The sequence below is a fragment of the Aptenodytes forsteri genome, unplaced genomic scaffold, assembly GCF_000699145.1.
Source record: "Aptenodytes forsteri isolate BGI_AS27 unplaced genomic scaffold, ASM69914v1 Scaffold13, whole genome shotgun sequence".
NCBI lineage: Eukaryota > Metazoa > Chordata > Aves > Sphenisciformes > Spheniscidae > Aptenodytes > Aptenodytes forsteri.
Window position 1 is genome coordinate 3,012,387 of NW_008794543.1, and position 13,332 is coordinate 3,025,718.

The following is a 13,332-nucleotide window of genomic DNA, read 5'->3' on the forward strand; positions in this document are numbered from 1 at the left end:
CTCTCAGCCTTTCTTCACAGGAGAGGTGTTCCATCCCCCTGATCATTTTCGTGGCCCTCTTCTGGACCCGCTCCAACAGGTCCGTGTCTGTCTTATGCTGAGGGCTCCAGAGCTGGATGCAGTACTCCAGGTGGGGTCTCACCAGAGCAGAGTAGAGGGGCAGAATATAGTCAATATACTGCCTTAAGGACTTAATTGCCAGTGGTACTAATAATCTTTTCTAAAAGAAAAACTTCCCGGTGGACCATTTTAACCATGACTGTCTTATAGTCACAATTATTCCAGCCTGTTCTCTGTTAGCTTGGAAGCTGACAAAATAGTTTAGTATCAGAAGGCATCTTGACAAATGTTTTTCAATGACTTTCTGAAAGAAGAGATTGTATTACAGACTCTGTAACAGGTGAGCAAAAAAGGAGAGATCAGGTTGAACATTTAGGAATATTACATGCTCTAAGTCTTTAATGTTCCTCTTCTCCATCATTGTAACAGGGCAGAATAAGTTGCACGGGCAGGCTGATGGTTCAAGCTGTAAATCAAAGAGGCCGCAGTCCTTGGTCACCTTCTGGTCAGCCTCATATGCGAAGGTACGACTTGGTGCTTTTTCTTTTTCTTCCCCCCCCCCCCCTTTGTTTTCTTTTTCTTTTAATAATATGTGTTTTGCATCATTATTACGGTAAGATAAAGAATGTGAAGTAAGAAGGAAAGTTAAAAGTATGGCATTCAGGAAGAAATGTGACCTCTGCTGTCTTAAGATTTCTGCAAAGCTTGCATACTCAGAAGTATAAGCAACCTCTGAACTGACATGACTGTTAAGTATCTTTAACTGTGCCTGTCTCCTTCTCCTTTCTTTGTGATGTTCACTAATTACTCCTTATTTCAAATTACACTGTCAGCTGTTGGGAAGGACCTTGTCACTTAGTTGTTTGTTTGTTTGTTTTTTTTTTTAAAACATCTCACCTGACTAGGATTCTAGAGCAGGGACGTGCTTTCTGCAGCTTTAATAAGTCTTCATTTAAAGAAACAGCAGAAATAACTGCATGCCAAAGTAGATTTATATTAGAAATATTTTAGTATTTCAGCAATTTCAGTTCAGGTTCTTACAAGGAATTATGAGTCAGAAATAAAGTATTAAACTTATCTTTGATGAGTTTACAATTATTCACATACAAAGCTTTGGTTTATGTTTTTGGACCATATAAGGGAATTTTCCCTTCAAATACTTTTTTTTTTTTCATTACCCAAAGCATTTATGAGGCTATTTAGCACAGCTTAGACAGCTTTAGATGATGCGAACAAATTCATTTTGGTTATGCAAACAGAACTGCTTTCACGGGAGTAGGAGGGCCCCGGTTCCGGCTTCTGCTGTGGTGAGGTCACAATGGCCACAGAATCTCAATGTCATCCAATTGCAATATACAGGATAGATGTAATTACGTAGTCAATGTGCAATAAAGAAATTATTCCCGTAACCATTAGTAGTGGTAGTAGGCTGTACTGTAGAACTGCTGCATGCGAAACAGGCTCTCTTCCCCCCTCTGATAACCAGAGGTACTAGGAGGTGAGGATGGCTGTTCAAAAGATCTCGTCGGTCTCACTCCTGCACGGAAGGAACTGGGCTTCCCGCAGTCCTGAAAGCATTTCCCAGCGTCTCTTGCTGAGGCATCCTACCAGCTCCCCCTCCAACGCTTCACGCATAGGCCTGTTAACGCTTTGGCATAGGCCAAAGCTCAGGCTGCTTATGGAGGGGAATATCCTGCTCTCACGGCAGTGTGAGAACAGCCCAAAAAAGCTGGGTCCTTTTGGCGTACAGTAGGTAAGGCACTTGACGCCTGCAAATAATGGGTAAAAATGAAAAGCCTCTGTTAATCCCTGAAGGGAAAAGCTGCCATGAAGAGTGCGGTTTCAGCTGAGTTAGGCAGTGCACGCAGGGCGAGAAAGGGGAAACGTCTTTAAAAACGAGGACGGGAGAAAGGAAGATAGGTGTGGGCAAGAGAGCAGCGAGCAGCAGACGCTTCTGCATCTTTCTGAAGGATAAAATGCGGGTCTCTCTCTTCCTGCGACAGGCAGAACCCTTGGGTGATAAGGGGGGGGCGGGAGGGGGCTCATTTTTCAGTCTCCAAATGCAATCAAAGCCTGAGGCCGCTTAGGGCTGGCATTTTATTTTCTAGTTGAGACAAGCACTCAGGCAGCCACTATTGTTTTGCTTGGGTGTCCAGTAGAGTAATGAATTATAAATAAGAGATTTCCAGATAGCCGTTTTATTAAAATTAGGGCAATTATTGGGGGCTCTTATTTCCTGTAAAATTACCATTCCTGAAGGGCTCATCCCGATACGTTTACTTACGGAAGGTCTGTTTCTGCTAAGCATTCTGCACGATGCTACTTCTGTTTAGCGAGACTTCCCACTACTCCCATCACCCAGTTCTCCCCGAGACCGATGAAATCCGAGCATGTAAAACCTTCCTACGACAGACTCCCACCATCGGCTTTTCTAATGTAACATACCACAATATCGTGCTCCCCCATACACTATAACGTGTTGCTCGTATATTGCTGTATACTTTTGGTAAGTCGTGCTCCTGCGGCATTACAGTATTGTTTCTGTATGCCTTTCGGCCTCAGAGCAACAAAACCTCTTTTTTTTTTTTTTTTTTGTCCCCCCAGTGTAATTATTAGCTTAATGAACTTTATGACTTGTTACACTGCTGACAGGCTTTTTCCTGAAGTAGTTTTAATCTCTTACAGAATGTGTTCTGGCAGAACTCTGTTTTTTGTCATCTTCACTACGTCACAGACATTTTAAAATACTCTTTCTAGTTGTTATTTCATTTTTAATGTATTTTTCTGAAATTTGCTTAGCTTGCAAGCATTACCTTCTTAGCACGACTTTGCGGGGGGGGAGGAGCGGCCTGGGCTCAATCCCTTAGACATGCTGCTCCACACTGTAGCACCTAAGCTGTCGTGTGGTGGGCTGCAGCCAGAGCCCCAAATAAATCATCTTAAAATGCATGAGATTTAAGGAAGATTTAAAAAATAAATATTCCTCTTGTCCCTGCTCTCAATTAGGGGATTAATTTGAACTCAATCTCCTTTATCCCAAATTAGCAATCATTATCGTATGGTCAGTCATAGTCTTCCCCAGCTTCTCGCTCGCTGAAGCTCCTGGTGCACGGAGTCTCCCCGGCCACATTCAGTACACGCCGTCAGTATCGCTGAAGCGAATCTGTGCAATCTGATGCCCACACGGCAACTCTAAAGAACCCGCAACTAATCCAGGGGTATTCCAGTCTATTGCAGTTTGTCATTCCTAAAGGTCTGAAGTACTCGGCTCTACTCGTTTCATTATTTCTTTAAAACCACAAACTGTTTTAGAATTCAAATAACCCTAGTTTTGCCTCTCAAGGTAAAGGCTTAGAAGTAGTCTGCAATTTTAGAGGTAAATTTACAAAGCGGTAAAAAGAAATGCATTATTTATTTCTGACTCTAGACTAAACGGCACGCTGATTTAGGTTTCCTTTCAAATGTGGAATTTGAAAACTTAGTTTTCACGATTCAAGGACGTACTATCAGAAAAAAACATCTTTGGTCACAAACTCTTAACCTTTTTGTTTTCCATTTCACGTGGTGTAAATTTCCCCGCCCCCAGTTTTGACCAGTGCTGCCTTTTTATGCGTCTAAACAGGATGCATGCAAATACTACGAAGGCAGATTTTGCACGGGTTGCTTGCGCTGTGTAGCGCTCGCTTGCCTGGATACCATCACTTCCACTTGGTCTTGCAGAACTGATTACCAAAAGACGGGAGTAGTTTTTCTTTCTTACCGTCCCTCTTCCATCCCCACTGGGTGCACGAGGGGCACGTATGTCTGCAAAAACGGTTAGGAACGCGCCAGCTGGAGGTTAGTGCTGCTTGTGAGCTTGTAATGCAGGAGCTACTGAAGTAGCTTTAGGCACCTCCAAGTGGCAAAAAACCTGAGGTGCTGAAGACCTGGATTTCGGCTCCTGAAGAGTTACGTAAGCTTTTAGCGTGTGCAAAGACGTCCGTCTGCGTTCCCCATTTCGGTATCCATTCCTACATTAATAAGCAGTACGGGCTAGATTCCTCTCCCCCCTCCCCCCCCCATCTGCCTTTAGTTATAGCTGTGGGAAGCCTGTGATGAGTGATGAAAAGTCAAAATTTATCTATTTATGACAGATAATACCGTAGCGAAAGTGATGACTGGTCAGAATTCAAACAGAGCAGTAATAGAGAGAAGGGCAACAACAGAGGACAAAATAAACCAAATTCAAGCAAGTCTAATTAAACTTAACCTCAGTGGAACGGAGTGTGCAGCTAGAGTGTTTACCTTCCATACAGTAGTACAGCATCTTGTTTTCCAAAGGTTAAATGTTGGGGTTTTAAGCTTTTTTTTGTTATGAATTATTTTAACCTAAAGAAATGCCCCTGGGCAGCAGAAACTGCAGTACAGCCATGTATACTGCAGCACGTATACGTATTGCAGATGCTGGCCAAAACAGAAACACTGGCAAAAGTTAACAGAAAATGGAATTCAGGAAAGAGAATGTCACTGCAAAGTCCCGCTGACGGAAGTCACCTGGGGGGAGTTTCGAATAGCTCCTCTTCACTGCAACAGGACGTTACTGTAGGCAGCAGTTGGCTCCAGAACGCGATCCATTGGAGCTGATCAGGCAAGGACAAAAACTGATCTAAAATTTTGTTTCAATTACAAGTTTCTTTGATTATTAAATCACACAAATGGAATAATGCTAATTTCAATGGGAAAAAAATCCAGTTAAACGAGGAACGACTTAGAAAAAGATTCGATAGATTAAATTAACAGGCAAGAATAGCCAGTGCTGCAAATGGATTAAATGGTACCGTGGAAGCTTAGGGCGATTGATACTCTTTCTGGGGACAGGAGTTATTTTTCCTTCTTTTTACTTTTCATTGCACTTTTTACAGTACCTTTATGAAGAACAATTTAACGACCAAAGTTTTCCTTCCTATTGCTCACAAATGAAATTCTCATTGTTTTGACACCATGATTTGGCAGCTTTGAAAATGTTCAAGAATATCCCCAAAAACCCCTGTTAAATGAGGAATAAATATCCACAGCACTCCAATCCACGGAACCTTCTGTAGGGCCTTCCGTAGTGCAGAGCAAGAGAAGGTGAAAAATAAGCCTGATGTGAAAAGTCTCTTCTCAACTGAGCGGAGTTAGCTTTTAGCTGCTGCTGTTGTTTTCTGAACGGTAAACATAATTAACAAACAGTACCTGCGCTTTCCGGCGTCAGCAGCAGCAGCGAAGGGATTAGATGCACAGGACACTAGAAATGGGGAACTGAAGCTATATGCTAAGGCCCACCGACTTACTTATATTGCATTTAAAGACTAACTCTAAACAAAAATACTATCGTATATAAATAAATTATTATTACGAGCAATTATTCTGTAGCAAGATTGTTTTCTAGATCATGTTTTGCCACAACATGGGAATTAAATGCAAGTAATTGGTAAGTAAGTACAGTGTCATAATTAACTCAGTCTGAGCCAAATGCTACCAGTGTCTGTGTGTAAATACGGAGTGATTATGGTATAGGTCAAAGAAGTGATTTAAAATTCAAAGCGGTCTTAGAAGTGATTTTGGTGGTTCTGATTTAGCAGAGAAAAAAAATAATTTACCTCTATTTCATGTTATTTTAAGACCACGATCTCGATCAAGGGACAGTGGTGATGAAAATGAACCAATTCAGGAACGATTCTTCCGGCCTCATTTTCTGCAGGCTCCTGGAGACCTGACTGTTCAAGAAGGAAAACTATGCAGAATGGACTGCAAGGCAAGTATCGCGCAAAGGATAGCAGCAACCCTTCTGTAACATTAGCTGACTCAAAAACCAAGTTAGTTTCTTTTTAAAGCTATTTCACCCATTTGCAGTTTCCGCGACTGTCAATCGGTTACTTCATCTCGCTGCTTATGAGAAAGCTGACAATAAAAGTTTGCCTCCCCTCCGGTGAAAGTGCTTCAGGCAAATCTTACAGCTCAGAGTAAACCGATTTTTAGAATTTGGCTGTGCTGGGGTGTGGAGGGGAGCAGCACACGCTATAAAGACAGCGTGCTTCTCCATTTGAAGTCCTCTTACTACTTGAGTTTCGATCCCCCATTAAAGTTTCAAACAATATAATCTTGATTTATGACTTTGCCTAACAGAATTAATTAAGGCTTGCGTGACTTCTGTTTACTTCACGCTGATCTATTTGGGAGAAGGTATTTGTTTTCAAGCAGTACCCGCAGCAAATGGCACGGCTTTCAAAAGTACAAGACTTGTTCACACAGACCAAGCATTAACTAGCACAGGCGGTGCGGTCACTAGGTTACACCTAAGTGGAATGGAACTCAGAGTTCAATAGTCAGCTAACATCTTTTTGTCTGCAAGTTTTCCACAAGAAGTTAATCTAGAAAGGAGTATGTTCTCATTCCACGTGAAGAGCAAACAATGAAAAAAGACAAAAGGTGTCACCCTGCCTTTTGTTTTGCAATGTGTTATTGTTTAGCTTCTAGCATACCTAAACACTGACCTTTTTTCAGTCACGCCCATAAGACATCACGGAATTCAGGGAGTTGGCCAGAAAGTAAGTAAATGAATACAACTGAGTCAGTGTGTAATTTGGGACAGATTTAGATCTTTAAATCTTGTGGTACACCTGCAGCAGCAAACAAAAGCAAACTTCTCTGAAGTAACGAGTCAGGACTCCTCCAGTGTTTCGTATGGCTAAGACCATTTCCCATTGTTCTGTTTACACTTAAGGTTAGTGGATTACCAACTCCAGATTTAAGCTGGCAACTTAACGGAAGACCAATTCGTCCTGATAGTTCTCACAAAATGTTGGTGCGTGAGAATGGTGTGCACTCCTTGATCATAGAGCCAGTCACAGCTAGAGATGCTGGAATCTACACGTGTATTGCCAGCAATCGAGCCGGCGAAAATACATTCAGCCTGGAGCTCATTGTTGCAGGTAACCTCGTCATGCTAAGCTTCCACACTGAGCACTGTAAGGGTAACACGAAAAAGGAAACCTGGTGGGAACAGAACTATAGTGTAGTTACGGGTGATACATTTATGGTATGTTGTGGCATAAGCTGACCGGCAGGTAGCCTCTGTGCACACACACAGTCAAGCAGAGAGGGCTGTTGCCACAGTTGCAGCCACAAACCAGGCTACTTACCTGAACGGGGTTTTTAGTCGCAACGTGTGCAGACTCAGGTCTACCAACGGGTAGGCAGTATGACACGATTCGTGCGTTTCACAGCGTATTAGACTAATGCCATTCCAGCCTTCTGGTAGAGCAGTTCCTTCTATAATTAAAAGGAGTGTGAAGGAGCGCTCTGTAACAAGCATTGTGCAGTCTGTTTATCGAGTCCTTCATGCTCCACACTTCAGTTCTTTCGGGGAGGAGGGGGGGGGGGGGGGGGGGGGGGGGGGGGGGGGGGGGGGCCACTCAGCTCTATTAGTGCTCACTTTTTCCCTATTAAAATATCGATGTGACTCTTTTCTTCAGATGTACCGGGACTAGACTTTGTGATTAATGAAGACAACACTTAACTTTCCTGCCGCTTAGATTTTTTCATTATTGGCTTTTAGCATATTGCTGAAAGAAAGGCTACATTTTCATAGACTAGTGTCAACACGACTGCAATCTTTATTTTCACAGCTAAGGAAGTACACAAAGCACCTGTGTTTATAGAGAAGCTACAAAACACAGGTGTGACCGAGGGATTCCCAGTGCGATTGGAGTGTCGAATCTCGGGAGAGCCATCACCTCAGATATTTTGGAAGAAAGAGAACGAGTCACTCACATACAACACCGACCGAGTGAGGTTAGACTGACTTAGAATAATCTCCCCACGTATAACTTCAATGACGATTTATCCTGTAACACAAATTAAAACCTGGAAGGTCTTAAGAATGCTTTGTGTGAACAGCAGCTCATAAATATTAACTAGTTATTGTAATAATTTATGACACTTACTCAAACTCGCAGCCAGCCTGGTGGCCAAGCCAGAATTAAAAGTTAGTTCTGTTTTCCAGCCTTGGACTTAAACAACTATCTTTGCACTTTAAGCACGTGGAGAAGTGGTTTTTCTCTTCTAGAACGAAGACAAAGAAATTCACTGGTAAAAACCTGGGCTCCTAAGTAAAGCTATCTGCTTCTCAGCAGAAACCTCGATTTGTAACTCTGCTGTGTAGATAAGCAACCAAGATTCTTTTTTTTATATTCTAAGATCTATAAACTTGTCTTCAATATTTGATAACGTTTGGTACGCATGTTTAAAAGCAAACTCATGATATATTGCAAGAAAAGGAGCTCGTTACCGATATGACACCATAATAAATTATTGCTGTCCTTCTAAATAACTAAGAGTATTTCAGTACCTTGTTCCTCAAGTTTTTTATCCTTTCCCCAAGAAGTCTGGGTAAGTTCTGGCATCCCTACTACTTAAATCAGGCTTCCAGATGTCTTAATCCGTAATTGTGAAAGAGAAGTTACTTTATGGCGGTTTTGCTTCTTAGCTTTCAATACAGGATATTAAACTGCCAAATTGTCGAGCCCACTCAAGGTTTTGTTTTCCACTTGCGAATTTCAGAGGAAGTTCCACATTAATTAAAAGTGGACTACAATTAATCCATAACTAGGATTGAGTCTCTTTATATTTAAAAATAGCCTACACCGTTTTACAATTTAAATAGTGATTTTCTACTTTTCTTTTGTTCAGCATGCACCAGGATAACTACGGCTACATCTGCCTGCTTATTCAGGGAGCTACAAAGGAGGATGCCGGTTGGTATACCGTTTCAGCCAAGAATGAGGCTGGGATCGTGTCTTGCACCGCCAGGTTGGATGTTTATAGTAAGTAACTTCAATTTTCATGATCACATTAGTCCCCCCAAAAGCAACAGTTCTTTACATTTCGGTTTATTCACAGAATGGTTTACATTGGTCTCTCTTTCTTTTGTTTATAGTTTGTCCTCAATAATAACGATCCACATCAAGACAACAAATGCTCTGTCAAAGTACATTTCGCCATCTTTCAGATACCTAAAGCAAAACAAGCATGCATGCTTTCTGTTTTTGCTTAGTATATTAAATATAGCTAATTAACAACAGATAACGGCATGATTACATTATTTTCGTGGATCATTATTACTATTGCTCTGCTAGCACTCCCCTAACCTTTTGTATTCTTTTGTACATTAGTCTGTAATACACCTGCGACAGCTACCAGAAGTGCAGTAGATGTTTTTACGGCTTTCTGCTTAACTATTTGGTTTGTTCCAAAGCAGCCCCTTACATAGTGAAAGTTTTCCTAAACCAAAATCTCTTACCCGTGTCCTCATAACAAGAATTAAGGGGGTAGGGAGGGGGGAAGGGGAGAGATTGGAATGATAAAGGATGGTTTCTGGGGTGGTGGTGGTAGTGGGACTTGCGAATTAGAGACTTGGCTCAGCATTCGTCAGCATACAAGGGGTGGCAATGGCCACCAGATGATTTCCTTTTATATACAACAAACAACCCTTGGACAGGCCGGTCACTGTAATATTAGTGCACAGGAACAAACCCCTCGCTGTTACCCGTCTCAGTGACACAAGGGAAGGTAGAAAGCAATGCCAAAAAGGCAAAGTAGCAAACACAGACACTATTGTTTTTACTTACCACATTTGAAGGTGAAACTAGATGCTGAGGGGGGGGAAACAAAAACCAAACACCAAGAAATGAAACAAACTTACCTTTGATACAATGGTTTTCTGCTGCTCGGAAATTAGTCTCTCCTTTACAAAGGGTTGATTGTGTAGCTAGGACGCTTTGTTGCACAGCTCAAGATGGCTAACACTTTTTCTTTGCTTTTTTAATCTATAGCTCAGTGGCAACAACCACCTCAGACAACCAAGCCAAAGAAGGTGCGGCCCTCAGCCAGCCGATACGCTGCACTCTGTGACCAAGGACTAGACATCAGAGCAGCCTTCCAGCCTGAAGCAAATCCAGTCCACCTGACAATGCAGTCTGGCTTGGTAGAGAGCGATGATCTGTAGACCCAGCTGCCACTTCCACCGTTTTCTTTCAAAGCAGAAACACTGAAAGCCATTGCCTTGACCAATGATACTCCTATGTCACTTTATGCAAAGGCAGACACCTTCAAGTACAAAAGATAAACAACAAACACAGTAACCATATATTCCTTATTCATTATACCAAATTAGAAGAATAGATAGATTATTAATAGAAATGTACACGTTGCACAACACATCACATTCACCAGTTCCTTATACCTAAGTTGCTTCAGCTCTTACAAATAACCCTTTTCATAAAGGCCAAAATACATCAGAGAGAGATTTTTCAGAGGAGAACGCTATTTATCACTCTATGCCTTCATAAGCAGTAAGTAGATGCGCTACACAATCTTAATGGTGCAAGATGTTTTATTTGAGGCCACGAGATCACAAAGAAAATTAGAATGTATGGTTATCTATAGTTCTAAAATGGCAATGCATTCTGATAGCTACAATGAACAAGTGCAATATTGTGAGAATGAAACCGGAAGGGACAAGGAAGAGAAACGTAAGCAAATGCTGTATCTCTGCAAACTGCTTTCTAGTCTACAATGAAAGAAATATCTTGCCTTAAATGCTTTTAGTATGGACAAGTCTATAAAGCAACATCAACACCGTAATTTTAAATTGTTTTGGATTTTTCCTTTTTGCCATACAGCAAAGACAGTTTAAGCATAAGTAATTTAACCTCTTCAAGATAATGAAGAAAAAGAGCTGACATGTAGTAACAGTCCACTCCAGACTATAAATATCGGTAACTAGAGGGGAAAAACACGCCAGCAGTATGAACCGCTGCAGGAGGTTCCTGCAAGGGGTGGGAGGGGGACAGAGCAAGAGGTTGAAACTCTCTGTGGATTTCCTGAAGACGGTCTGTAACCTGGTAATACTCCCATTTGAGAATCTGAAATTCTAAGGTGAGCTGAAAACTAGGGAGTGTATGTACAGGACGTTCAGCTGTTTAAAGCTTGTGTAATGCGTATGAGGATTTTAGAAATGTATAGTAAGTGAAAAATGGGTTGAGACTGCAATATGAATTTAAGTGACAAGTACACACCACAGGTGATAAGCTTGCAGATCTGAGGAAGTAGAAAATGAAGATGGACAAAAACAACATCAAATTTGCGCCTCTTTTTTTTTTCCCCCCCTTCTTCTTAACATAGCATGTGTCTCCGGTAGATTTTCCTTTTTCCTTCTCCCGACTGTAGGCAAATGACAGCTCTTTTAATGGGTAGAGCTTGTGCGCCATAGATTAAAAGCCTGAAGGCCACTTTCAGAACGCAAGGCAAATCCACATCAAACTGGAGCCCCACCTAAGTCAGACCTGACTAGGTAGTTTTCAACTAGAACCAAATGAGTTTCAGATGAAGGGGAGGGAGGGATGGGAGAATTACTAGGCCTGACAAGAAAAATGAGCATTTGATGGTACGAGCGATGATACTTTGCTATGAAAGGAAAACACTGTATTCCTTATATGAAGCACATATATGGTATCTTTCATTATTTATAATAAAAGTGTTGAAATCTTTTATCTCAGTTCAGTTATTCAGAAGTCCTGTACTTAGGGTTTGTTTTTTTTAATTTTGTAATTGTGTACGCCATATATTGCATTACTGCTATACGTGTATTGCTTTGTAAGTACACAAAGTTTGTTTTGTTTTTTAGTGACTAATAAACTTTAGCACATAAGGTAGTACGATTCTGGTGCAGGATATGACCAGTTATGGGGATCGTTAATCTAGATTAACGTCATAGTCTGTCATCTGGGAATAATCCGATTCTATTCTAGAAAAAGTATGTCATATCATTTGCCAAATTTTTCTCGACTGTGACATGCTAATTTACTTTTTTGTTTAGCTTCACTAGCATTATTTTGCCACCTTTTATTTGTATTTATAAAAAAATGTATTATCATTACTTGTGATTGTTGTGCTGATATAATTTGGGTTTAACATCAATAAATATTACACAAATAGAAAGTTTTCCTTCTGGTAAAGACTATTAACTGTTTCAGTAGAAGCATGCAAGTGTAAGATTTAGAAATTCTAAATATTATGAATACAGATGAAAAGGGGGGCTATATGCAGCTATTATGAATACAGATGAAATGGGGGGCTATATGCAGCATCTAAAAATGACTAGAATTTATCAGAATATTCTGCTTGTGACCCAGAATCTTGTTTAAACGAAACAGAGGAACATGACCCATAAATTCTGTGAAACTTCTGCCAATTAAGAGTACTTGAAGATGCTTTTTTTTTTTTAATAGGTTAGAAAATATGCAGGTTGATTTTGTGTGTCTAGTAATTGCAATATGACGTCACTTACAACCAATTCTAAGTAAAAGGCACGGTCCAAGCGCTGTGAAATTCATTTAAGAACAGTCTTCTAACAAGGCAATATCAGAATTAAAAAAATAAAATGTTAAGATTTACTTATAAAATCCTGAATATTAACTAGCTTCTCCTCCTTTCCTTTCTGTGGAAAGATACCAGGAAAGATGCAAGGCAATAAATTTTTTCTTTTAGGTTTACATTTCAAGCATTGATCCCTACAAACAGAATTATCTCAGCAATTAAGTGAGTACTGACATTAATGGCGATACTGCAACTGAAGTCAATGGAGTTCTGTCTGCTCACAGTAAATTTGTCTTTGGCTCAGAGACTAAAAACTGAGACTGCGCTTGTGAGCTGGTTTAAGATGAGGTCATCATTGCTTCTTGCCTCTGTATATATGTACAGACACACACTTAAGTAGTAAATCACATCTCTAAGCAGCAAAGTTGTTTTTATGAAAACATTCAGCTGTGCTGTTACTTAGTTACTGGGACTGTTTGGGTTTACAAATTCAGAGATATAAGCGTGGCGCAAGAAAACGACATCCTTTTCAAGCCAAAAATCTGAAATTCTTGGAAGCATCAAAGTAACTTTCAGAAGTTTAATCTCCCTCCACAAACTCCAAAGACAGATAGTATGGCCTGAAAGTGTACTTTTATTTTCTAGGAGTAAAAAAAGAAGTCCTAGCTTTTTGCAAGACTTCAGGTTTAGCTATGGGAAGACTTCAAATTATTTAGGAAGCTGATCCGTCCAAGTGTATTCAAAGCAATCGAAGACTCAATGCAGCTACATTCAGGATGACGACAGAAACCTCTGTCAAGAGCATCAACTGTGAGGTGCAAAATTCCACATGCATGAAGGTTTTTCAGCTGGTGGTGTACCTTAGCACACAAC

At 40.7% G+C, this 13,332-nt stretch overlaps 1 protein-coding gene across 6 annotated transcripts in view; it reads left to right on the forward strand.

The window, feature by feature from the left end:
• Nucleotides 1-12,077, forward strand: part of PALLD (palladin, cytoskeletal associated protein) — a 219,147-nt gene extending 207,070 nt beyond the window's left edge. For 5 of the 6 annotated variants that reach the window (XM_009272321.2, XM_009272322.2, XM_009272324.2 and 2 more), the window contains 6 exons: nucleotides 490-584; nucleotides 5,704-5,836; nucleotides 6,806-7,013; nucleotides 7,710-7,875; nucleotides 8,773-8,906; nucleotides 9,915-12,077. In XM_009272321.2, coding sequence (XP_009270596.1) covers nucleotides 490-584; nucleotides 5,704-5,836; nucleotides 6,806-7,013; nucleotides 7,710-7,875; nucleotides 8,773-8,906; nucleotides 9,915-10,087 — 909 coding nt within the window. In that variant the 3' untranslated portion in view covers nucleotides 10,088-12,077. Of the gene's footprint in view, nucleotides 1-489; nucleotides 585-5,703; nucleotides 5,837-6,805; nucleotides 7,014-7,709; nucleotides 7,876-8,772; nucleotides 8,907-9,019; nucleotides 9,071-9,914 lie in introns of all 6 variants that reach the window. The other variant, XM_009272323.2, reaches the window with a different exon arrangement.
• The last annotated feature ends 1,255 nt before the right edge of the window (nucleotides 12,078-13,332 follow it).